The sequence below is a fragment of the Microcaecilia unicolor genome, chromosome 6 (assembly GCF_901765095.1).
Source record: "Microcaecilia unicolor chromosome 6, aMicUni1.1, whole genome shotgun sequence".
NCBI lineage: Eukaryota > Metazoa > Chordata > Amphibia > Gymnophiona > Siphonopidae > Microcaecilia > Microcaecilia unicolor.
Window position 1 is genome coordinate 330,577,299 of NC_044036.1, and position 26,046 is coordinate 330,603,344.

A 26,046-nucleotide genomic window follows, 5' to 3' on the forward strand; every position below is an offset into this window, starting at 1 on the left:
AACCCTCCATTGCCCCATGTAAGCCACATTGAGCCTGCCATGAGTGGGAAAGCACGGGGTACAAATGTAAGAAAAAAAATGTTTAAGAAAATGGAATAAAAAGTCAAATGAGGCCTGTTAGCAGCGTGCAACCATTTTCTGTCAGAAAATTTATACGTTTCAACTTTAAGTATTAGCTCTTCCCATGGTTACAATACTTTGGGATCCTTTTACTAAGCCACAGTAAAAAGTGGCCTGCGGTAGTGCGAGCACATCTTTTGGGCGCACGCTGGGCCATTTTGTTACCGCGTCTAGGAAAAGCGTGCGTCCGTTTTCAGCCTGAGACCTTACCGCCACCCATTGATCCAGTGGTAAGTGCTCGCGTGCTACATAAGCGGTGACTGGTCGGCGCATGCCAACTGCCGATTAATGCTGGAAACGCAACAAGCAGTATGAAATTAAAAAATCATTCGTCCCAGCGCTATGGACACGCCAAATCCAAAATTACTGCCAGGGGAGGGCGCGCTAGCCTGGTGGCAGTCTCATTTTGGCATGCACTGCATGCGTGTAGAGCAGGGGCGTAGCAAGACTTTAGCGGGAGGGGGGTCCAGAGCCCAAGGTGAGGGGGCACATTTTAGCCCCCGCCAGTGCTGCTGATCCCCCCTGCCACTTTTGACCCCCCCCCCCCTTGGTGCCGCTGCCCCTCCCCATCCTTTTCGACCGCGCTCCCGCCGCCGCCAATCCTCCTCTGCCACCGTCAGGACTCACGTCAGAAACAGAATCCAGATCAGCAGTGCGCCGGACTCGGAGACCGGCGCTGAAAAGGACTTTGGCTGGCGGGGGTTGGGGACCCACGCCAGCAAAGGTACCTGACGGCAGCAGGAGGGGGGGTCGAATGTGGCGGGGGGCGGCAGCAGGGGGGGAGTGAAAGCATGGGGGCCAGGGCTAAATCTGCAGGGGCCCATGTCCCCTTGGCCCCACATAGCTACGCCCCTGGTGTAGAGCCTGCCGCGCCTTCGTAAAAGATCCCCCTTATTTTGTATTTACATTTTAATTTGTATTAGTCGCCAGGTAGCAAATGCATAACTCATTTGTCCATGGATTTTTAGCCCTTAAGGGCCAGGTTCTGTAAATAGTGTCTAAAACATAGACATGAGAATGGGAAATGGGTCTTGATATACTGCCTTTCTGAGGTTTTTGCAACTACATCCACAGCGGTTTACATATATTCAGGTACTTATTTTGTACCAGGGGCAATGGAGGGTTAAGTGACTTGCCCAGAGTCACAAGGAGCTGCAGTGGGAATTGAACCCAGGTCCCCAGGATCAAAGTCCACTGCACTAACCACTAGGCTACTCCTTCACTCATTCCACCAATAAGAGCCAACCTCATCAGTGATGTCACAATGGCTTGATTGCCCAATACTTGGCTCACTTCTGATATTGTGATGTCATAAGGGAAAGGGGGGGAAGGGAAATGGGACTTGATATACTGCCTTTCTGAGGTTTTTGCAAATACATTCAAAGTGATTTACATATATTCAGGTACTTATTTTGTTCCAGGGGCAATGGAGGGTTAAGTGACTTGTCCAGAGTCACAAGGAGCTGCAGTGGGAAAAAATAGCGCTTAGCGCCAGTGGCGTAGCTACGTGGGACCCTGGCCCCCGTAGATTTGACCCTGGACCCCCCTGCCGATGACCCATCCAACCCCCTCTCCCACCGCCAACCCACCGTCGCCAACCTGCCGTCGCCAACCTGCCTTTGCTGGCGGGGGACCCCAACCCCCGCCAGCCGAGGCCCTGTTCTTCTCACAGAACGAAGCCTTGCAGATCAGATCGGGTCCCCCGCCAGGAAAGATAGGCGACGGCGGGTTGGCAGCAGGAGGGGGGTCAAGAGGGTCGGCGGCAGGGGGTCAAAGTCGGCAATGGCGGTGGGTCGGCAGCAGGGGGGGTACAAAGTCAGCAATGGCGGGGGGGGGGGGGGGCTAAAATTAGCTCCCTCACCTCGGGCTCTGGATCCCCCCTTCCCCTGAAGTCTGGCTACGCCCCTGCTTAGCGCTATTCTACAAACCACTGCTAAAGTTAGGCGCGGTTTACAGAATAGTGCATAGGGCCGAGGAACATGTCTACCTTTAGGTGCGGTCATTTATGCCACTGAAAACCTGGAGCAAGTAGCCTGCACCTAAATGTCAGCGCATTCCCCCAAATTCTATAACTACCTGCGCAAATTTGTGGAATGCCCCAAACCCTCCCATGGTCACGCCTTCTTTTCAGCTATGTGCGTTAGGATTTATGCACACCTCATTTTAGAATTCGCCTAAAAAGATGCACGTGTAAATCCCAATTATTGTCAATTACTGATTGGCTCGTTAGTCAGTTCAGGTGCATGTGTAACTTGGACGTGCACTCAATTTAACGTCCGCAGCTCACCGTGTCATATGTAGAATCCAAGGGTAAATACATAAAATCAGGATAAATGGTTTATATATATGAAAAAGGTGCTGATACAGGCTTACCGCTCGCTTTTCCGGGACTACTGCCGGCCCAACGCAGCCGCCGGTGGTAGTCCCGCCCTGATCGTGTGCCATTTCTGGGGGAAAAAGAACTCCCCTTCCCTCGGAAATGGCTTGCGCAGCGATAACCTGGGTTAGTGCAGGAGCCCTGTATAGGCTCCCTACCTTGTGGTCATGTGTGTCTGGGGGCTTTTTTTAACCTGCTGCGCTAAAAAGGGCCCTGGCGTACAGGAAAATCAGCCCCCGCCGCTAGCGCAGGGCCCTTTTTCCTGCAGTTTGGAAAAAAGACCCCAGATGAATATGTTACATGTTTAAAGACGGGCCTTACAAAATAAATTCTCTTTAAACATTTTTATATACTAGGACTAGGGGGCATGTGATGAAGCTACAATGTAGTAAATTTAAAACGAATCGGAGAAATTTTTTCTTCACTCAACATGTAATTAAACTCTGGAATTCGTTGCCAGAGAATGTGGTAAAGGCGGTTAGCTTAGCAGAGTTTATAAAAGGTTTGGCCGGCTTCCTAAAGGAAAAGTCGATAGACCGTTATTAAATGGACTTGGGGAAAATCCACTATTTCTGGGATCAGCAGTATAAAATGTTTTGTACATTTTTGGGATCTTGCTGGGTATTTGTGACCTGGATTGGCCACTGTTGGAAACAGGATGCTGGGCTCGATGGACCTTTGGTCTTTCCTAGTATGGCAATACTTATGTACTTATGTTCTTATACAGTATAAATAATGTAATAAAGCCATCCCAAAACAGGTTTTTTTTCCCTTTTATCTTTTTCCAGCCTACTTTTTTTCTTCTCTACACATTTTCCATTTTCATCATTATTGCTTTTATGCTCTTTGAGCTTTTATTGTTAACCGCACAGATGCTACTTAGTGATTAGCAGTATTTATTTTATTACGTTTGTACCCCGCGCTTTCCCACTCATGGCAGGCTCAATGCGGCTTACATGGGGCAATGGAGGGTTAAGTGACTTGCCCAGAGTCACAAGGAGCTGCCTGTGCCTGAAGTGGGAATCAAACTCAGTTCCTCAGTTCCAAAGTCCACCACCCTAACCACTAGGCCACTCCTCCACTGTTGCTACTATTTGAGATTCTACATTCCACTAGCAACATTCCATGTAGAAGTCGGCACTTGCAGATCACCAATGTGGCTGCGCAGGTTTCTACATAGAATGTTGCTAGTGGAATAGCAACATTCCATGTAGAATCTCCAATAGTAGCAACATTCCATGTAGAATCTCCAATAGTATCTATTTTATTTTTGTTACATTTGTACCCTGCGCTTTCCCACTCATGGCAGGCTCAATGCGGCTTACATGGGGCAATGGAGGGTTAAGTGACTTGCCCAGAGTCACAAGGAGCTGCCTGTGCCTGAAGTGGGAATCCAACTCAGTTCCCCAGGACCAAAGTCCACCACCCTAACCACTAGGCCACTCCTCCACCAAGTACAAATGAATGAATGAATGAATCAATCAATCAATCAATAAATAAATAAATTTAGATGGGCACAGCCTTAACAGGTGATCTCAAAACTTTGATCTCTAAATCTTAGTGATTTCGAATGATGAGTGTAAATATGTTCTGTTGGTAGACTGTTTCGGACATTGGTAGTATTAACATTAAACTTTTAATCATTTAGGGGGTCCTTTTTACAAAAGCACCCTGAAAAATGGCTTGCGGTAATGTAGCCGCAGGTTTTGAGCGCGCACCGATCCATTTTTTAGCAAGCCTGTAAAAATAAATTGAATATACACCGTTTTGGGTTTAAAGAAGCCAACCATATGATCAATGTGGAATAAAGATTCAGATAAATAATAACTGGGGATAATCAGGTTAATACCACGTTTTTTCTGTTTACTGTTGTTTAATTGATCTCCTTATCTTGTTTCACTCTCCCTATTTTGTGGTCTAAGGAAGAGTATAGAATTACCTGATTGAAATAATTTTTGTGTATTACTTTCTCAGTATTTCTGGCAAATTATTTTATTGCTTGTAAATTTGAATTCTTATAAATGTTAAAAAAAAAAAAGGCCTCTTTTTTTTTTGCCGAAAATGGACGTGCGGCAAAATCAAAATTGTTGCGCGTCCATTTTGGGTCTGAGACCTTACTGCCAGCCATAGACCTATTGATAAAGAATCTGGGCGGTAATTATTATTATTAACATTTGTATAGCGCTACCAGACGCATGCAGCGCTGAACACCTGACTGGCGTGCGTCCATTAGGCGTACCAGAAAATAAAAAATATTTTTCAGATGCGCACCAAAATTCAAATTAACACAAGGGCCACATGGTAACCGGGTGGTAACTCCAATTTGGCGTGCGTTCGATGTTCGTAGGCACCTATGCGGCTTAGTAAAAGGGGCTTTTAGCTTTTCAGCACTGTTAAAACAGTAGCGTAAACTTAAAGGGTTAGATTCTATTTAAGGCAATTTAAAAATCAGCGCAGAATAAATTTCCGTCTAAGCGTATTCTGTAAGTGGCTCCTATATCACAGTGCTTAAAACTACACACATTCAAGGGAAACAGGGTGTTTTGGTGCAGAGGGCATAATCTATAGCAGTGCATGTAAATTTTGCAACGCTCATGAAATGCCCATTTCCCCACCCATAACCTCACCCCTTTTTGGCTCTGTGCATTGCAAAATACGCTTAGTGAGTTATATGCATAAATTCTAATTATTGCCAATTAGTGCTCATTATTGTTAAGTGCTGTTTAAAAATAGCCGATGGATCTCAGGCATATTCACTGTCAAAAGTTTAAAAACCTGACCAAGCTGTGGCCCATGAGGGCCAGGGTTGCCCACCCCTGGGCTAGAGGTACAGGATCAGAGCAGGGGCGTAGCCAGACTTTGGCGGGAGGGGGGTCCAGAGCCCAAGGTGAGGGGGCACATTTTAGGCCCCCCCGGCACCGCCGACCCCCCCAACATTTTTGACTCCCCCGCCACTGCTGCCACCACCAACAAGAACTTTGAGCCCCCCCCTGACGACGACCCTCTCGACCCCCCCTCCCGCCACCAGCCCTCGACCGCCGCCTACCTTTGCTGGCGGGGGACCCCAACCCCCGTCAGCCGAGGTCCTCTTCTTCCGGCGCAAGGCTTCGTTCTGTTTCTGTGAGTCTGGCATCCTGCACGTACAGGACATCAGACTCACAGAAACGGAACAAAGCCTTGTAGATCAGCCAGCAATGCGGCCACTGGCTGATCTCGTCCTGCACGTACAGACTCACAGAAACAGAACAAAGCCTTGCGCCGGAAGAAGAGGACCTCGGCTGGCGGGGGTTGGGGTCCCACACCAGCAAAGGTAGGCAACGGCGGCGGGAGGGGGGGGTCGAGAGGGTCGTTGGCAAGGGGGTCCAGGGCCAAATCTACGGGGTCCAGGCCCCCGTGGCCCCACGTAGCTACACCACTGACTCAGAGTACAACTGTGTGGGCCCTGGGTCTAGCTTTAAGACAGCTCTGGTCACACAGTCTCAATGCGACTTACCTGATAGGCGAAAAAGTTTAGTTTGGTTTGAACTTTTTTGGACTTTTTTCCCCAATTTGGGGGGAATGTTTTTTCAGTTCATTTCAGGCAAATTTTACTTACATTCATAGGTTAAGACATGTAAAATAAATGTTAAGGTGCACTTAAGAACATGCAGGCTCTTTTAACCGAATCCACACTACAGCTTCTATCCAACGTCTTACCCGCTAAGAAGCAAACTCTCCAGAGGCCAGAATGCAGGGACATCTTAATTTCTGTTGTTTGGTTTTGAGGAAGGATGATACCCTCCTCCAGATAGAGCCAGTAATCTGTGCTAACAGCAATTCCTAAAAGTCCCAGACTGCACACAGCAAACACACTGCTGAGCAGGGTCAGAGCTTTCCGGCTGCATACACCCATTGCACCGAGCTTCGGCTTAGAGGGACCCAGGAGAAAGCTGTAGAGAGACAAAGCGTTACCGCTGGAGTTGCTGTTCTGTAAAAGTGTGTTCACCGTTCCTATTTTCTTATTCAGGTATTTAGTCTTTGTTCTGTCGCTGAGTTATACAAAGCAACACAGGAAATCATGTTCACTAACCAGAACTGTAGAAGTGAAGGGATTTTAGATTTAGCTTCTCCTTTTCAGTAGCAGGTTACATTCAGGTACAGCAGTGGCGTAGCCACAGGTGGGCCTGGGTGGGCCGGGTCCCACCCACTTAGGGCTCAGGCCCATCCAACAGTAGCACATGGTAATGAAAATGCTGCTCTCCACAATACTGGCACCTTCGCATGCTCAGTTTTCAGTGCATGCCTGCTGCCAGTGGCGTAGGAAGGGGGGCGGTGGGGCGGTCCGCCCCGGGTGCACGCGCTGGTGGGGGGGGGGTGTCGGCGCTGCTGGTTACCTGCTCTCTCTGCCCCAGAACATGTTACTAACTGTTCCGGGGCAGAGAAAGCAGGGAACCAACGGAGCCAACGCAGCTCCCAGAGACGACGTGCACTCGGCAGGACGGAGCGCCAGCGGTAAAGATTCACTCTGGGGGGGGGGGTTTGCGCAGCGGCGACCCGCCCTGGGTGTCAGCCGGCCTCGCTAGGCCGCTGCCTGCTGCAGACTACCAAGGTGGAGACTGGATAGAAGCATTTTCCCACAAGCTGAGATATTTTTTTGTTGTGGGGGTGGGGGAGAGAACATTTGGTGCCCACCCACTTCTTGCCTAGGCCCACCCAAAATCTGCTGTCTGGCTACGCTCCTGAGGTACAGTAGGTAATTCTCCTGTCCCAGGGCCACCAAGAGACTGAGCTGGGCCCGGGGCAGGGACGGAATCATCATCGCTGCCACCCTCCCTCCAAATCGTCCTCGCCGCTGCCCCTCCTCCCTCCCTCCCGCCCAGAGTACCTTGGCTAGTCCCGCCAGCTGCAGGCAGCGCAGCTTCTTCCTCTGCCCATCACTGCCTGCCCCTGCGGCTGCTTTCCTCAGGTCGCACATGCTTATTGTGAAAACTGAGCATGCGCGGCCTGAGGGCCCAGCAGCTGCTAGGCAGGCAAAGCAAGGGGGGGCCCAGCGCCGGAGTTTTCTCTCTCTTGTCCTGTCACCCAGGTCCCATCAAGAGCAGGAGAGAGAGAGAGAGAAACCCCTGCGCCGGGCCCCCCCTGGAGGCCCAGGGAATTTTGCCCCCCCCCCTCTCAGCGGCTATGTCCTGTCCACAGAGGACTTGCTGTCTGTCTGTACCCGAGGCTATGGAGGGTTAGGTGACTGCCCAAGATCACAAGGGCAGCAGCGGGAGTTGAACCCTGGCTTCAGACCGCTGAGAGACGAGGCCGGGCCTGGGGCAAACAACCTTGGTGGCCTCACCACCCTCCCCCCCCCTCCCCCCACCGCACCATCAGTCAAAAGTAAAGCCATTGGCTGACAGGCAGCAGTGATCGAGAGAGACTGATCTGACAGCCGTAGGTCCCTCTACTTGCCACGTCCTGCCTCCTATGAAGTAACTTCCTGTGTCCACATAGGCGGGACATGGCAGGAAGAAGGACCTGTGGCCGGCAGAGCAGTCTGTCTCGATGATTGTTGCCTGCCAGCCAATGACTCCAAGGCAAGTAGAGGACTGGGGGGAGGGGGGTTTGGAAGGGAGGGAGACGCTGGATCTGACTATGTGAGGCTCTCAGGCTGGATGCAGCAGCTCTGAAAAAAAGTGGCTTTCCTATGACTGGCCCTCCTTGGAGGCTGGGCTCGGGCAATCTTACCCCCCCCCCCCCCCCCCCCCCCATGGCCCTGCCTGGCTTCCTTAGTTCTCAGCCCACTGCTCTACTCTTCCACTCCATTTCATTTAAGTAAATAAATAGATACAAAAGCCACCTTTTTGACAGGTTCATGGCCCAGTTACAAGAAACAAAAGATGAAAACCTTCAATTAACTTTAAAAACAAGAATAGCAAGATTCAAAAGCATGTATACTGCTAACGTTTGGGAGTGATCCGGATAAATACTTGCTTTTTTCAATTTAACTTTTGTCTGACGTGTAAAATTAGAAAGGATCAGAGGCGTGGCAGGGGTGGGTTTAAATGTAAGCCAGATAACGGTGACATTTAGCTATTATCCTATTAAACTGATCTGGATAAGTCAGCCACAGAGAGCCGGTTACATTCACTACCACTGACTTAGTTTAAAGATAACTTATCTGGATATTGTTTCATTGAATATCATCCTCTCAGGATATTTACAGGGACCTTTGCTTCCTTCCCTCCCCCTCCCACCCCCCCCCCCCCCCCCCACCCCCCAACATCTTGCAGAGATTTAGCAACATTCTGAGCTAACTCAAAATACAGAACAAACTGATCTGGATAAGTCAGCCACAGAGAGCCGGTTACATTCACTACCACTGACTTAGTTTAAAGATAACTTATCTGGATATTGTTTCATTGAATATCATCCTCTTAGGATATTTACAGGGACCTTTGCTTCCTTCCCTCCCCCTCCCACCCACCCCCACCCCCCAACATCTTGCAGAGATTTAGCAACATTCTGAGCTAACTCAAAATACAGAACAAGTCAAGAAGTTTACACGACATTGAATGTTGTTTTTTTTGAGAAAGCATTTACATTTTTAACATGTGAGTACAATATTAAAACTGACATCTTGTATAAGATCTCATTAATGAGGAGCCTTGAAATGTACAATTGGACTTTATGGAATACATAGAAACACAGAATGTGACAGCAGAGGTCAAGGAATGAGGGGCCACATGATGAAGTTAAGAGGGAATAGGTTTAGGAGTAATCTAAGTAAGTATATTTCACAGAAAGGGTGGTGGAGGCATGGAATGGCCTCCCGGTGGAGGTTGTGGACTGTTCCGGAATTTAAAAAGGCATGGGATAAGCATGTTGGGATCGCTTAGGAAAAGGAAGAGTTAGGGGTTACAGAGGATGGGCAGATTGGATGGGTCATACGGCCTTTATCTGCCGTCATGTTTCTCTGTTTCTAGGTTTCTAGTCCTGCCCAAATCCTTTCCCCCTGAAGTGCCAGAGACCCCCACCTGATCTTTGTCATTTTCATAAACGAAGCCTAAATATCCTACTCCTGACACCTTTAATTTTTGCTCAGGATCAGACACATTAGATGTTCAATGTTTGGAACATAAATCTGAGCATTTAGGGGACTAAGGGAGGATATGAGTGAGGTCTATAAAATCCTGAATGGAGTGGAATGGGTAAATGAAATCGTACTTTTTGAAAGCGTAATCAATCAGAGACTAGGGGACACTCCATGATGTAACACAACAGCATACTTAAAACAAAAGTCGTTCAGCTGGTTGATCTTTATATTAAAACAATACGCACCTGGATGACAGCTAATTGTCTATTCTTAAACTTATCTAAAACCCAGATTCTCTGATTATCTCGATTTGAAACTGCAACCATGATCATTATTCCTGAGTCGCCCCCCCCCCCCTCAACCTCAATTCATGTCCTCTAGTTCTACCACCTTCCCATCTCTGGAAAAGGTTTGTTTGTGAATTAATGACCTTTCAAATATTTGAACGTCTGTATCATATCACCCCTGTCTCTCCTTTCCTCCAGGATATACATGTTGAAGTTTCTCCTCGTACGTCTTGCTACGCAAACCCCATACCATTTCCATCACTTTTCTTTGAACCGTTTCAAGTCTTTGTACATCCTTAGCAAGATATGGCCTCCAAAACTGAACACAGTACTCCAAGTGGGGCCTCATCAATGACTTGTACAGAGGCATCAACACCTTTCTTCTACTACTACTACTACTACTACTACACATTTCTAGAGCGCTACTAGGGTTACGCAGCGCTGTACAAATTAATAACTAAGGACGGTCCCTGCTCAGAAGAGCTTACAATCTAAAGGACGAAATGTCAAGTTGGGGTAGTCTAGATTTCCTGAGTAGAGGTGTTGTGATTAGGTGCCGAAAGCGACAATGAAGAGGTGGGCTTTGAGCAATGATTTGAAGATGGGTAGGGAGGGGGCCTGGCGTATAGGCTTAGGGAGTTTGTTCCAAGCATGGGGTGAGGCAAGGCAGAAAGGGCGGAGCCTAGAGTTGGCGGTGGTGGAGAAGGGTACTGAAAGGAGGGATTTGTCTTGAGAGCGGAGGTTACGGGTAGGGACGTAAGGGGAGACGTAACAGTCTTCTGTTGGTTATACCCCTCTCCATGCAGCCTAGCGTCCTTCTGGCCATGACCACCGCCTTGTCACATTGTTTCGTCACCTTGAGATCTTCAGACACCATCGCCCTCATTTTGAAAATCTCCTTCACATCTGAGTCATCTGAGCCTGAAGTCATCCTATAATGGACAGGCAGCCTTTTCTCTCCTAACTTGTTACGCTCCCTGTAGTGACTTCTTAAATGCATTGTCTAACCAAATGTAAATCATTTGTACCAGCGGAATAATTTTTATTGTGTCGTGATCTTTCACCATCAGGAACAACATTTCATAATGGAGTCCATAATTTATTGTAAAACAAATGAATTTTTTTTTCTACTTGTAAGGAATATTAAATTCTTGGTTTGTAGAATGTCACTGTTGTCAAGGACACAGAAATCTGCTGATAAATGCAGATTAATAAGAAATCTGAAAAGCCGAGAGAGCGCTGTGCCATGAAAGGATCGCAGGTGGCTTCTGGCATCATTTCCCCCCACCTACACGAGTAATAATATTGTAATTTCCCCAAAGATTAAAAGGAAGCATTTTCTGATTGCACCCCTGCCTGATTCTGTTATCGAGTTGTCATGTCTGCTCTTCCTAGCAGTAGGGAGACTAACGTGAGCAAGTTCAGTTGTTGTTTGAACACGAGAATGTACATCTTGCAAGATCGTATTATTGCATGTCAAGCTCGCACCTTCCATAATTTCAGCCAGTGTAACTGCGTAAATCACTCAGCCTCTCCAAACCTCTAGTAAAAATAGGTTACCTACCCTGTACCAATTGCAAATGGTAGTTTAAATTGCTAATTTCGAAGCTCTTTAAGCTGCTCCCCTGCAATTCTCTTGGCCACCCCTGAGCACTTGAAGGAATTTGTGAAGTGACATAACCAGGCATGTTTTGGATTGGCTGAAGCAGAAAGTGGCCTAGTGGTTAGGGTGGTGGACTTTGGTCCTGGGGAACTGAGGAACTGAGTTCGATTCCTGGCACAGGCAGCTCCTTGTGACTCTGGGCAAGTCACTTAACCCTCCATTGCCCACCGCATTGAGCCTGCCATGAGTGGGAAAGCGCGGGGTACAAATGTAACAAAAAAAAAAGTATGGCGAAACAATATGACCCAATCAAATTTGGACTCGGGGCTGGTGCCAAAAATCACCCCAAACTATACTTGTTTCCATGGTATATTACAATTACAGAAGAGCTTGAAAGTAAAATTTGTAAACTGATTCATAATGTATATTCCTGTAATACTGGATTTTACAAAGCCGTGGTAATGATTCCCACACAATTGCATAGAATAAGGAGGGTTTTTTTTTTTACATTAAAACTTCACCCACCATTCTCCCCCCCCCCCCCCCCCCTCTTCTCCCTCAAAAATGCTGTTTACATCTTAAAAGAACAAATATTATTCTTAATTACTGATTTGATGGAAACCCAGATTACAAATATATTTATAGAGGTTAACATTGGTATCATGCGTCCCATCGGTAGAAGCAAAAGAATAAGCGAGAAAGGAACAATTCTAGTTCCAAAAAACTAAAACAAAGCATGGACAGTTGCCAGGTGTTTATTGAGCTGCAGTTGAAAGAGTGGCACATTGTTGCTGTGGTATTTATTTATTTATATTTTGCTCACACCTTTTTCAGTAGTAGCTCAAGGTGAGTTACATTCAGGTACTCTGGATATTTCTCTGTCCCAGGAGGGCTCACAATCTAAGTTTGTACCTGAGGCAATGGAGGGTTAAGTGACTTCCCCAAGATCACAAGGAGCAGCAATGGGGGGGGGGGGGGGGGAGGATTAAGTGACTTCCCCAAGATCACATGGAGCAGCAATGGGATTTGAACTGGCCACCTCTGGATTGTAAGATTGATGCTCAAACCACCTGACCACTCCTCCACTAGCAACATTCCATCTGGAATCTCAAATAGTAGCAACATTCCAGAATCTCAGAAAGTGGCAACATTCCATGTAGAATCTTCAATAGTAGCAACATTCCATATATTTATTTATTTAGATTTTTTTCAGTAGTAGCTCAAGGTGAGTTACATTCAGGTACTCTGGATATTTCTCTGTCCCAGGAGGGCTCACAATCTAAGTTTGTACCTGAGGCAATGGAGGGTTAAGTGACTTGCCCAAGATCACAAGGAGCAGCAGCGGGATTTGAACTGGCCACCTCTGGATTGCAAGACTAGTGCTCTAACCACTAGGCCTCCACCCCAAAATAATCTTGTTACTCTTTGGGGTTCTATATGGAATGCTGCTACACTTTGAAATCTGCATGGAGTTATTCTTTAGAATTCTAGAATCTTTATTTATTTATTTAGATTTTGCTCACACCTTTTTCAGTAGTAGCTCAAGGTGAGTTACATTCAGGTACTCTGGATATTCCTCTGTCCCAGGAGGGTTCACAATCTAAGTTTGTACCTGAGGCAATGGAGGGTTAAGTGACTTGCCCAAGATCACAAGGAGCAGCAGTGGGATTTAAGTGGGGATCCCTAGCCACACCACCTAAAAACTCCTGGCAACTCTCCCTCCCATATGCTGGTGATCTGGCATCTCTCCCAGTCTCCGAACCTGCCCCCTCCCCTCCACACCCCCCCGGTGCACCTTTTAAAAACTTCTCTTCACTTCTGGAGGTTGCTGGAAGTGAGCAGCACCTCATATATGCTGCTTGTGCTGGTCCTACAGCCTTCCCTCTGAAAGGTAGGCCCAGTAGCGTACCAAGGGTAGGGCGGTGGGGCAGTTCGCCCCCAGGTGCAGGCAGCAAAGGGGTGCACAGAGCTCCCTCTGAGATTACTTCCTGTTCCAGGGCAGGGGACCGGCAGAGACGACAGCCACGTGCCTGCTCCGTGCACACCCTTCCTAGGAGGAAATGTGGTGGGGTGATGCGCTTTGGGGGGGGGGGTTGTGGTGCACCTTTGGGGGATGACACGCTGAGGAGGGGGGAGCAGCAGCGACCAGCCCCAGATGGCGAACAAGCTAGTAACGCCACTGGGTAGGCCCATACGCACTGGGTTCAGGCCCATTGAAAAATTGTTGCGCCCTTAGTTTTGACTGACAGAGTTCCTGAAGCCCCACTAGTCGAAGACCTCCTTTCAGCCAGGACACTTGCAACCTCAACAGCTGACAGCAGTACCCCCGAGCTGCTGCTACCACTGCTGCCCGTCCCCCCTGCATGCAAGTGTTTTGGCCTGAAGGAGGTCTTTGTTTCCCCACCAGCTCACGTATTTCTATTTTTTGGAGAGGGCAAAGAGATCAGGGGTTTGGGCAGAGATGAAATTTTGGGCCCATTCACTTTGGGCTCAGGCCCACGCTAAATCAGCCATCTAGCTATGCCACTTCCTCTGGCATGGTCCCACCTAGTTTTGTAGCACCTGAAATGGCGCATGCTGGGGGTGGGAATTACCGCCGGGCTGCTGCAATAACTTGGCAGTAGTTCAAGATTAATGAGTGGTAAGCCCGCGTTGGTCTTAGTGCCGCTTCGTAAAAGACCCCCCTCTGCCAGTCAGGTTTTTCAAGTTACTTACAATGAATATGCATGAGGTCGATTTATATACAGCAAAGGTAGTGAAAGCAAATTTATCTCATGCATATTCATTGCTGATATCCTGAAAGCCTGACTGGTTAGGTTGTGTCCTGAAAATTGAGTTGAGAACTCCTGGCTTAGTGTAAAGGTGCAGTATATAAACCCTGAACACTGATCAAGATCGTGGAAGACTTCAAAGAACAAATAAAAAGGGCAGGGGCAGACTGAGGGTGGTCTGGGCCCCCCCCCTGCTGACCCTGAGGGGTCCTGGTATTCTGGTAGCCTCTGCAGGGGGGGAGCATGTTCTTTCCTGCCCGTTGCGCTGCTGCTATTCCCCCATCTGTCAGCGCCACCGTGTTTTCAAAATAGAGGCCGAGACTTCCCGGGGTAGTCTTGCGGGTCTCGATACTCTCGCAAGACTTCCGCAGGGAGGCTCGGCCGCTATTTTTAAAATACGGTGGTGCCGGGTGGGGGGGAATAGCGGCAGCTTAGCGGGCCAAGCAGGAAAGAACATGTTGCCCCCTCCCCCCCCCCCCCTGCTGAGGCCACTAGATCACCAGCGGCGCGCCAGGCATTCGTCAGAGCCTCTGGGCCCCCTATGGACCCTGGGGCACTGCCCGGTTGCCCAAATGGTCAGTTCGCCCCTGGAAAAGGCAAACAAGAGAACCGAGAACTAGTAGGCATTACAGCTGTGGGGCTTAAGGAATCGTGGAATGTTGCCCGTAATTGTCACAGCTAAAGTGAGAAACCATTAAGAAGGCATGCGGTGAGAAAACCAGGCGCAGGTAACAGTAATTATTTGCTACTATTATTCTGTATGATTGCAGCTTAATCACTAAAGAATTACAGCATGAGTAGGGAGATCAAGGGATTATGAGAGGCACAAAATACTAATGAATGTATAGTTTCTGTAGACCGATTGATACAGTGCATAAAGGGAGCAGTGGCGGAGCTACAGGTGGGCATGGGTGGGCCAGGGCCCACCCACTTTGGACTCAGGCACACCCAAAATTGTGACACTTGCTGTGACTGGTGGGGATCCCCAAACCTTGCCAGCTGAAGATTTTCTCTCCTTGGGCAGCCAGCGCTCTTCCAAATCTCAGCCAGCAGCACTTGCCTTGAGCTGACACAGACTGGCCCTTCTGCACGTGCTCAGTTTCCGCACATGCAAAAGCACTGAGCATGCTCGGCCTGCCAGCAGCAGCATCAGTTTGAGGCAAGTGCTGCCGGCTGCCGTTTGGAAGAGTGCTGGCTGCTTGAGGAGGAGGAGGAAATCTTCAGCTGACAGGGTTTGGGGATCCCCGCCAGCTCAAGTATTTAATATTTGGGGTTTGTGGGCAGGGAGAGGAGCAAACCGGAGGGGGACTGGGGGGGGGGGGCAGTGAATTCCATGCCCACTCACCTTGGGCTCTGGCCCACCCAAAATTGGCCATCTAGCTACGCCCCTGAAAGGGAGGAAGTGCAAAGGAGGAGTTCCAGATTGAGTCTAGGTCTCCCTGGGATAGCTTTGTTTTTAAATGTGCCCATTAAATTGCCACCCTATACCAATGTTTCCAAAACTGGACCTGGAGATATCCGCTAAACCGTCTGGTTTTCAGGATAACCACAAAATGAATATGCATGAGGTAGATTTGCATACCCTTCCTTCAGATTCCCCATCTCCCATGCAATCTCCATAGCAGGAGGTCAATGGTTCCCAAACCTGGTCCTGGAGGCCCCCCAGCCAGTCAGATTTTCAGGATATCCACAATGAATATTGATGAGAGAGAGATTTGCATACACTGCCTCTACTGTATGTAAATCTCTCTCATTGTGGATATCCTGAAAACCTGACTGGCTGGGGGGCCTCCGGGACCAGGTTTGTGAACCATTCAGGAAAATGCTGAAGACCCAACTTTTGAAGACAGCTTATCCGAATAACCCTACTTAACTTTTAAACCCTTCCTCTTAATCCCGGTCCTGATGATGATACATCCCAATCTCCTTATACCCTCATCTTTCCCTCTCTACCCTTTACCTTCTCCTCTCCGTCCCTCCTCTCCTCACCTCTCCCAATCTCTTTTCCTGCTTTCCTTTGTTTGCCTCTACACGTTCAACTTTTTTATCCTCAAACCCCCACTCACTGCTTATAATATTCTCCTTCAAGACTTTGTAATTGTAATTATATTTACTATGTAAATCTACTACTACTACTACTTAACATTTCTAAAGCGCTACAAGGGTTACGCAGCGCTGTACAATTTAAACATAGAGGGACGGTCCCTGCTCAAAGAGCTTACAATCTAAGAGACAAGTGAACGGTCGGTCCGATAGGGGCGGTCAAATTGGGGCAGTCTGGATTCACTGAACGGTAAGAGTTAGGTGCCGAACGCAGCATTGAAGAGGTGGGTTTTAAGCAAAGACTTGAAGATGGGCAGGGAGGGGGCTTGGCATAAGGGCTCAGGAAGGTTGTTCCAAGCATAAGGTGAGGCGAGGCAGAATGAGCGGAGCCTGGAGTTGGCGGTGGCGGAGAAGGGTACAGAGAGGAGGGATTTGTCCTGTGAACGGAGGTTATGGGCGGGAACGTAAGGGGAGATGAGGGTAGAGAGGTAGTGAGGGGCAGCAGACTGAGTGCATTTGTAGGTAAGAAGGAGAAGCTTGAATTGAATGCGGTGTCTGATTGGAAGCCAGTGAAGTGACCTGAGGAGAGGGGTGATATGAGTATTGAGCCTGCAATGTGTGGGAAAGCGCAGGGTACAAATGTAATAAATAAATAAACAAACACTGCAGTAAGTGATGAGAGCTGGCCCTCCTTGGTATGCAGTGGGAATGTTGCACATCATCACTTATTTTTATTAAAGCAAGTATTTCGTTAATATTTCTTCAGTCTATATATTTTAGTATTGGTAACGCATGAAGCTCTCTGGGGCAGGGAGAACACCCCTTGCATTCTTTTCCCTCCTTGGCCAATGTGCACTTTACCTCCTATGGTGTTGAAAGTTATTGAAAGAACGCTCTCGAATTAAGCAATTGTTCTAACTTCCTAGATATCGCATTTGTTACCTTTCGCTCTACTGTGCATCAAACAATAGACGCCTGCTTTAAATTCTGTCCGATTTCTTCTAGAGAGTGACTTTCACTGCATCAGCCCCCCCCCCCCCCCCCGACTCACTCTGTATACCACATACTACAGCTGAGGTTATAACAGCCATAGCAACAAAGGAACTTCTGCTAGTGACTAACCCTTGTGTGTCATTGCAGCTCGGTCAGTAATTACAGACTGTCAGACCGTGCCCTGCTTATTCCTCGGTTTTAATTAATTAATGTATTTCTTTTTGTTCAACTAGAAACCCTGTCATGTAGATGGGATGCCACAGCTATTTCAGGAGATGCATTGCTTTCTCTGCTAGGCACAGGTGAGCAGGGAAGGCCTGCCCTTGGTTTTGGGAGACAGTGGCATGGCTTCAACATGTGTAAGAGCCTTCCTCCAGGTGCTGACCAAGATGGCGTCAAGGTTAGATGCACTATGCTAAGCTCCAGAAGACTGTTTTCTTTTTTTACTTATTTCTTGGTCTCTACGATGCCGAAGAGAAAGGGAAAGATTAGAGGAGCTCCCTACTTGCCCTCTGCGATCGTGGCTCTTCATCAGGCTCTGATTACTGCGTATGTGGGTGTCTACTGCACCTCAGGGCATTCCTTTGACCGGCACAGAGAGGAGTCCCGGTCAGGAGAGTGAGATTCCACTCAGCCCGCGAAATCCAGCACAGCAGGCTCAAGGAGCAGAGAGTATGTTGGGAAGCGCGTCTGCTGAGACCTCGGAAGTCGGGGCTTCTGGCTCAGCTAGGGAGGGGCTCTCTCCCAATACTGCAATGTTCCAGGATGGGGTTCTTCCCGAAGAACTGAGCCTTCTAGTTACCCCTGCGGCCGTCGGGCTGAATTTGCCAGAACTAGAGAAGCCATTGGAAACGGCGATGGTGGAGAACGGCCTAGTCCCGATGTGGCTCTACAACTGCTGGTGAGACCTTCAAAGTTAACATTGGAGTCCTTATGGTCAGCTATGGAGTCCTTGCACAAGGTCTGTCTTACCTTTGTTTCCATTAATGCTTCAATGATTGAAACAGTCCAATCTCGACTAGACAATCAGGATAATAAATTAAAAGATTGTGAGTCATCTTTATCCCAAGTAAAGGAAGTAGAATATAAACTGGTGCAAATTTAGTACATCGAAAATTGGAGAACCTAGAAAATGGAGCTAGATCATTAAATTTGAGACCCTTTTAAATTTTCCAGCTGTTAAATTTAGCTCCCCACGGGATATATTTCAGAAGTTTCTAAAAGAAGTATTCCAATATTCTGAAACAGGGCTTCCACCAGTACAAAAGCTTTATTATTTAACTGCACCTTCTAAGCGGGAAGCTAGATTACAAGGTCAAGTAGTCGCTGAGTCATCTTCTTTTGGAGAGTTCACAAGAAGAGGCGGATTTTCGTGCCAGTCTATTGGTCTCATTTGTGTTTCTTCCAGACAAGGAAGCTTTACTTAGACTTTCTTTGAGACAATCTACTTCAGTTACTTTTATGGGAGGAAAGATCTAGATTTTTCCTGACGTTTCCAGATGGGCGCAGGAGAGAAGGAAGAAGTTTCTCTCTATGTGGCAGGAAGCCTTGAATATGGGAGCTAAATTTCAGTTAAGGTTTCCATGTAAATGTGTTCTGCAGATTGATTAATGTTACTTATCATTTCTTTGAGCCTTCACAACTTCGTTCTTCCTTGGATGCAAGAACTCCTAAGCAAGATCCGTAAATGGCAACTGGACCTTTTGAGTTTAGGTACAGTTAAACTAGAATTATGAATAATATTTTTTTTCCTTTATACTTCCTCTCAGGTTATGGTGTATTGGTCAGTCTTCCCCCTTTCTTTTGCGGACCAATGCCTGCAACGTTTTGTATAAACGGAATTTTTCCCTAACTTTTTTTATGTATTTCTTGGCAATTTGCTTGACAAAGATATCTTTGGTGAATATTGTAATCTTTTATAAGGAAAAAAACAGTAATAGCCTTCCTCCTAGACCTGCTGCTGCCACCTCTGACCCCCCACCCCCTCTCATGCCAGTCCCAAGTTAGGGGACTGAGTGCTGGGTGGGCCCTGTAGTAGCACAGCAGGGCAGGCCTTGGCAGCATTTCACTGTGGGCTTGTACTTAACGAGGCCTATGCAGCCCTCAATCCTCTTTAGCTTAGGGCTGGTGAGGGAGGGGAGAAGCAGCATCCCAGACAACAGGGAGTGAAGGGAATGGGGGAAAGATGCTGTATATTGGATGGGGGAGGGAAGATGCTAGACCTCGTTGACCTACCTCCTAGAAATGCTAAAAGATCAGCCCGCACATTCCTGAACCTACACTTCCCCAGCCGTAAAGGACTAAAATACAAACTAACACATGCGACCAGCTTCTCATACATGAGCACACAACTGTGGAACGCACTACCATCAAAACTGAAAACAATTAACGAAATAACTATCTTTTGCAAATCTCTGAAAATGTACCTCTTCAACAAGGCCTACCACGAGAACCCGTAGCTTAACCATAACACTTCACCACCCCAACTGAAACGACGTCTTTCTTTAAACGTTGACTTAGTTCTTCTCTGTCGTCCTTGATCTCTTTATAACACCAATTTGTATCTTTTAACCTGTATTGGCGATGCCATAACAGGTCTTTGTAAGCCACATTGAGCCTGCAAATAGGTGGGAAAATGTGAGATACAAGTGCAATAAATAAAAATAATAGTAAATAATATGGTATGGAAAGTGTCACTTTAATGTATAGTAAAACCATTATTGCATGGGAAATCATTTTAATGAAAAAATATTTATGGAATGTGAAACAAAACAGTGCATTACGCTTAGCACATGTGTACCTCATCCCTTTGTTGGAATAATAAGCTATTTCCTTTAACTGATCAGCCACTTTTTCCCCAAGTGAAGAGCTTGCAAAACCTTCTGTAGCTTAGGGATGGTCAACAGTCCTCAGGACACACCCAGCCAGTCACATTTTCAGGATACCCACAATGAATATGCATGAGATAGCATTGCATACTATAAAGGCTACGCATGCAAATTTGACTTATGCATATTTATTGTGGATATCTTGAAAATTAGACCGACTGGTGGCCTTATTTTCGAAAGTGATGGGCGCCCATATTTCGACCCAAATCAGGGGATGGGCGCCCATCTCGCAAAGGCGCCCAAATCGGTATAATCGAAAGCCGATTTTGGGCGTCTCCAACTGCAATCTGTCGCCGAAACGGACAAAGTTGACGGGGGCGTGTCGGAGGCGTGGTGAAGGCGGGACTGGGGCGTGTTTATCGGCCGAGGAGAGATGGGCGCCCTCGGCCGATAATCGAAAAAAGAAAGGTGTTTTTCGCGAGAATTTAGGTCACTTTTTTTGGACCCTTTTTTTCACGAACAAGTCCCAAAAAAGTGCCCTAAATAACCAGTTGACCACCGGAGGGAATCGGGGATGACCACCACTGACTCCCCCAGTGGTCACTAACCCCTCCCATCAAAAAAAAAAAACAACTTTAACAACTTTTTTTCCAGCCTGTATGCCAGCCTCAAATGCCATACCCAGCTCCATCACAGCAGTATGCAGGTCCCTGGAGCAGTTGTTGGCGGGTGCAGTGGATGTCAGCCAGGTGGACCCAGGCCCACCCACCCCCACCTGTTACACTTGTGGTGGTAAATGGGAGCCCTCCAAACCGCCCCCAAAACCCACTGTACCCACATCTAGGTGCCCCCCTTCAGCCATAAGGGCTATGGTAATGGTGTAGAGTTGTGGGCAGTGGGTTTTGGGGGGGGGGATTTGAGGGGCTCAGCACCCAAAGGAAGGGAGCTATGGACTTGGGAGGTACTTTACTTTTAAATAAAATGTTACAAGTGCCCCCTAGGGTGCCCGGTTGGTGTCCTGGCATGTGAGGGGGACCAGTGCACTATGAATCCTGGCCCTTCCCACAACCAAATGCCTTGGATTTGTTCATTTTTGAGCTGGGCGCCTTTGGTTTCCATTATCGCTGAAAAGCGAAACCGCCCAGCTCAAATCTGCTCAAATCCGTGCATTTGCCCAGCACAAACCGTATTATTGAAAAAAAAAGATGGGTGCCCATTTTTTTCAAAAATACGGTCTGTCTCGCCCCTTCACGTACCCGTTCTCGGAGATAGACGCCCATGGAGATGGGTGTTCGTGTTCGATTATGCCCCTCTGGGTGTGTCCCGAGGACTGGTTGAGGGCCCCTGCTTTAGGCCAGGTTGGGTTTTCAGGATTTCCCCAATGAATATGTATGAGATCTATTTGCATACAATGGAGGCAGTGCATGCAAATAGATATCATGCATATTCATTGGGAAAATCCTGAAAACTTTACTGATTGTGGCAGTGGCGTAGAAAGGGGGGGCGGGAGGGGCGGTCCGCCCCGGGTGCACGCGATCAGGGGGTGCCGGCCCCGCTGGTTCCCTGCTCCCTCTGCCCCGGAACAGGTTACTTCCTGTTCCTGGGCAGAGAGAGCAGGGAACCAGCGAGGCCGACGCAGCTCCAGGTGACGTGCACTAGGGGCGGATCGGCCCTCTCGCAGGTAAGAATGCGGTCTGGGGGGGTTGCGGTCCGGAGGGGGAGTACGCCGCAGAGGGGGGGGGGTCGCGCCATGCTGCACCCGGGGGGGTGCGCAGCGGCGACCCGCCCTGGTACCATTAGCCCTCGCTACAGCACTGGATTGTGGTTCTCAAGGACCAAGGTTGGACAACCCTGCTTTACATGAACAGAACAGATGGATCCAAACCAGAAATAGCAGCCAGGGATGAGCTCTAGAGACAAGTGTGGCTGAGTGCAGGAAGGGATAAAGAACTGAAGTAGAAGAATGCTAAAAAGAAGAAAAAAAAATAAAAACTATTGGAAGTGTGTAAAAGATTATTTTTGACAGCGAGACAGTGACAAATATCTGATCTGGTCTGAAGCAACATAATAAGGATTTATGTCAGGAGAAGAAGATAATCTGTTAGATTTGTGCTACTTTATTGGGAGATTTAGCTAAAACCTATTAGTCTAGACCTCAAGGGAGCCAGCTTGTAAAATCATTAAGGCTTCTGAAATGAACACAAATTACTTCCTCACTTGATCTGGGGCAGGAGTTTTCTTTTTCAATACTGATAGTGGAGGGAGTCAGCCTAGTGGTTAGAGCAGCAGGCAGAGAAGCTGGGGGTTCAAATCCCACTTCTGTTTCTTGTGCCCCTGGGCAAGACACTTAACCCTCCCATTGCCTCAGGTACCAAATTAGATCAGAAACCATCTGATTGTAATGAAACGCCTTAGTCTACCTGAACCTAACTCACATTGAGCTATTATTAAAAAATGTCTGAGCTATAATCCAATTAAAAATAATTCTAGTGGTGTTAACAAAAGATCCGGAGCTGACACATATGCTTCTGTCAAGTCTTCTAGCATTCTGCTGATACTGCCACATTGGCTGCCATCTCTTTATAACAGCCCCCTCCTCTCTCTCCCCCACCTTGGTGACGAGAATTTATTATTTATTTGGATTTTGCTCACACCTTTTCAGTAGTAGCTCAAGGCGAGTTACATTCAGGTACCCTGGATATTTCTCTGTCCCAGGAGGGTTCACAATCTAAGTTTGTACCTGAGGCAATGGAGGGTTAAGTGACTTGCCCAAGATCACAAGGAGCAGCAGCAGGATTTGAACCAACCACCTCTGGATGTCAAGACCAGCTTGCTAACCACTAGGCCATTCCTCCACAATATCTCACACTTTCTGCACTGGCCCAAGAAAGGGATCTGGGTGTCGTTGTCGATAATACACTGAAACCTTCTGCTCAGTGTGCTGCTGCGGCTAGGAAAGCGAATAGAATGTTGGGTATTATTAGGAAAGGTATGGAAAACAGGTGTGAGGATGTTATAATGCCATTGTATCGCTCCATGGTGCGACCGCACCTTGAGTACCATGTTCAATTCTGGTCGCCGCATCTCAAGAAAGATATAGTAGAATTGGAAAAGGTGCAGCGAAGGGCGACTAAAATGATAGCGGGGATGGGACGACTTCCCTATGGAGAAAGACTAAGGAGGCTAGGGCTTTTCAGCTTGGAGAAGAGACGGCTGAGGGGAGACATGATAGAGTTATATAAAATATTGAGTGGAGTGGAACAGTTGGATGTGAAGCGTCTGTTCACGCTTTCCAAAAATACTAGGACTAGGGGGCATGCGATGAAACTATAGTGTAGTAAAATTTAAAACAAATCGGAGAAACGTTTTCTTCACCCAACGCATAATTAAACTCTGAAATTCGTTGCCGGAGAACGTGGTGAAGGCGGTTAGCTTAGCAGAGTTTAAAAAGGGGCTAGACGGTTTCCTAAAGGCCAAGTCCATAAACCACTACTAAATGGACTTGGGAAAAATCCACAATTCCAGGAATAACATGTCTAGAATGTTTGTACGTTTGGGAAGCTCGCCAGGTGCCCTTGGCCTGGATTGGCCGCTGTCATGGACAGGATGCTGGGCTCGATGGGCCCTTGGTCTTTTCCCAGTGTGGCATTACTTATGTACTTATGGAGTTAAACAGGTCCCCATCTGGTGTCATACCAGAAGGGCAGCGTTTTCTCCCTCCATCCTTCCCTTTTGCATTAGCCCCTGCTGGTTCCTGACACAGCAGCCTTCCAGGGTTACAATGAAACCTTTCGGCAGCCCAATGCGTACAAAACACACACATTTTCAATGTATTTTAGCCCACAGCCTGAATTGCAAACGCTTAATACAACACGATGACTCTTGCCACGGCCGTATTATAAAAATACGGCGCAAAAGCTTTGAAAAGTTCCATTGCTGCAGATGATGACTTGATTCACAAAAGAACATTTCAGATCGAGCTGACCCCAGAACACGGTCTCTGCTGAATCCTTCCAGGACCGAGGGAAGGATGTCACTATTTTTGAAACATCCAAACACTAAGGACCAAGGCTTTAACACCCTACCACCGTCGCCACCATCACAAAGGAGCCTGATGAGCAGAGAAACCTGCAATTCAATACATTAAAAATTGCACCGAATCTCATGTCAGCAGTCCCAGAATTATCCCCTCTCTCCCTCGAGGAATGTGTACTAGCTGTGACCGGGTACAGTACAACCCTATTTCTTCCCCACGTATTTATTTATTTACATCTAAAAAAAATCTCTTCAAATGAAACTGCAGCATGCTTGATTTTCAAGACTAAAAGCAGCCCCGGTCGTTAGAAATGTAGGCACCGGAACGCGCATCTTACCTGGGTAGCCAAATAATGAAGGATGTAGTTCAGATTCGCTTGGGTGATCGAGGGGGACCTTGAGGGGTGCGCTGTGCAGCAACAGCAGCACCCCTCCCCCCTCCCTCAGAGCCCTTCAGCTGAGTGGACTAGAAGCCATGAAGCCCCGGGTAGGAAGGAGCAGAGCCGGTACGAGAGAACTTTCCCTAGGAACGGTCGGAAGGAGCCACAGGCGCAGAAAGACGGGGCAGAGCCTGCCTGCGTGCAGTCAGCAGCTTACTTGCTGGATATCCTGAGCATGTGACTGCTGGTCCCAGGCCCCCTCCTCCCCCTTCCTTTCCCCACTGCCTTCAAGCCCCTGCAGATTACCTGCTTTGTGCCTCCCCCCCACCCTCAAATCTCCGGAGGGGGGGGCGTTATAAAGATCCTTTCCCTTAAATCACTTCCAGCTCGTCCAATCTAATGTGGGGATGGAGACAGGGAGAGGCCCCCACTTTTTGGTAGATGGAGAGTGGAGGGGGAGGGAGTTCTTAGCCTAGACGGCCAGGAGAAAGACACAAAGTTCCCATAGGGGAGGGCTACGCTGTATTTAACTTTTGTGTTTCTTTCTGGGTGACTGTTAGCATCCTTCAAACTTCCTTGATCATCTCCAGCAGCTCTGCTGAGCAATTAAGCGTCATCAATCGTGAATAGAGCTCAAAGAAAAGGGGGTGGGGCGGGGCTGAGCGACATAGCAAACCCAACCACTTATTTAATATTGAGTTCATGGCTTATTACCCGGGAGAGAGAGATTTACCCTTTCCGGAACCCAAAGTGCGTAGCTTTTGTCTTTTGCTGGGATTTTTGCATGTGTCCTGTATTGGCTCTCCAGTATTTAGGTATTTTTTTAATGGCTTTGACTTTGACCGTAGGGAGTCCTCAAGCGAACTATTGCAACATTCCCTAGAGTTCAGGGACCCCCAACCTGACAGCAGAATAAGGAATGCTAGCAGCCATTTTATTTCTAGCTCTCCCAGCAGGGTACCAGATGGGGTATCTCAGCTCTCAAGACAAATCCCTCCTCTCAGTACCCTTCTCCACCACCGCCAACTCCAGGCTCTGCCCTTTCTGCCTCGCCTCACCCCATGCTTGGAATAAACTCCCTGAGCCCATTCGCCAGGCCCCCTCCCTGCCCATCTTCAAATTCTTGCTCAAAGCCTACCTCTTCAATGTCACCTTCAGCACCTAACCACCATACCTCTATTCAGGAAATCTAGACTGCCCCCACTTGACACTTCGCCCATTAGATTGTAAGCTCTTTTGAGCAGGGACTGTCCTTCTTTGTACAGCGCTGCGTAACCCTAGTAGCCCTTTAGAAGTAGAAGTAGTAGTAGTAGTAGTATTTAAAAGGTCCTAGAACTAACATTGGGTACCACCACTGCCAACTTTTTGATGCCCCAGGTCTCTGGGTTCTAGTAACTAGCATGAAAGTGCTTAGTGTCCGGGAAATCACATCCTATGGGCAGCACAGACCAGGTTTTTTTTTTCCCTACTGCAGAAAGAACCCCAGCCAGGACCCCCTCTTATCAGTTCCCTTCCATTTTCTTGCAAATTTCTTGCAAAGTTGCTCGTGATT

General features: G+C 47.9%; 1 protein-coding gene across 1 annotated transcript in view; it reads right to left on the reverse strand.

The window, feature by feature from the left end:
- CACNG5 (calcium voltage-gated channel auxiliary subunit gamma 5) overlaps positions 1 to 24,570 on the reverse strand; it is a 39,836-nt gene extending 15,266 nt beyond the window's left edge. Inside the window, exons 1-2 of the mRNA XM_030206902.1 lie at positions 24,453 to 24,570; positions 6,194 to 6,426 (exon numbers count right to left, since the gene is read on the reverse strand). Coding sequence (XP_030062762.1) covers positions 6,194 to 6,389 — 196 coding nt within the window. The 5' untranslated portion in view covers positions 6,390 to 6,426; positions 24,453 to 24,570. The remainder of the gene's footprint in view (positions 1 to 6,193; positions 6,427 to 24,452) is intronic.
- Between the last annotated feature and the right edge of the window lie 1,476 nt (positions 24,571 to 26,046).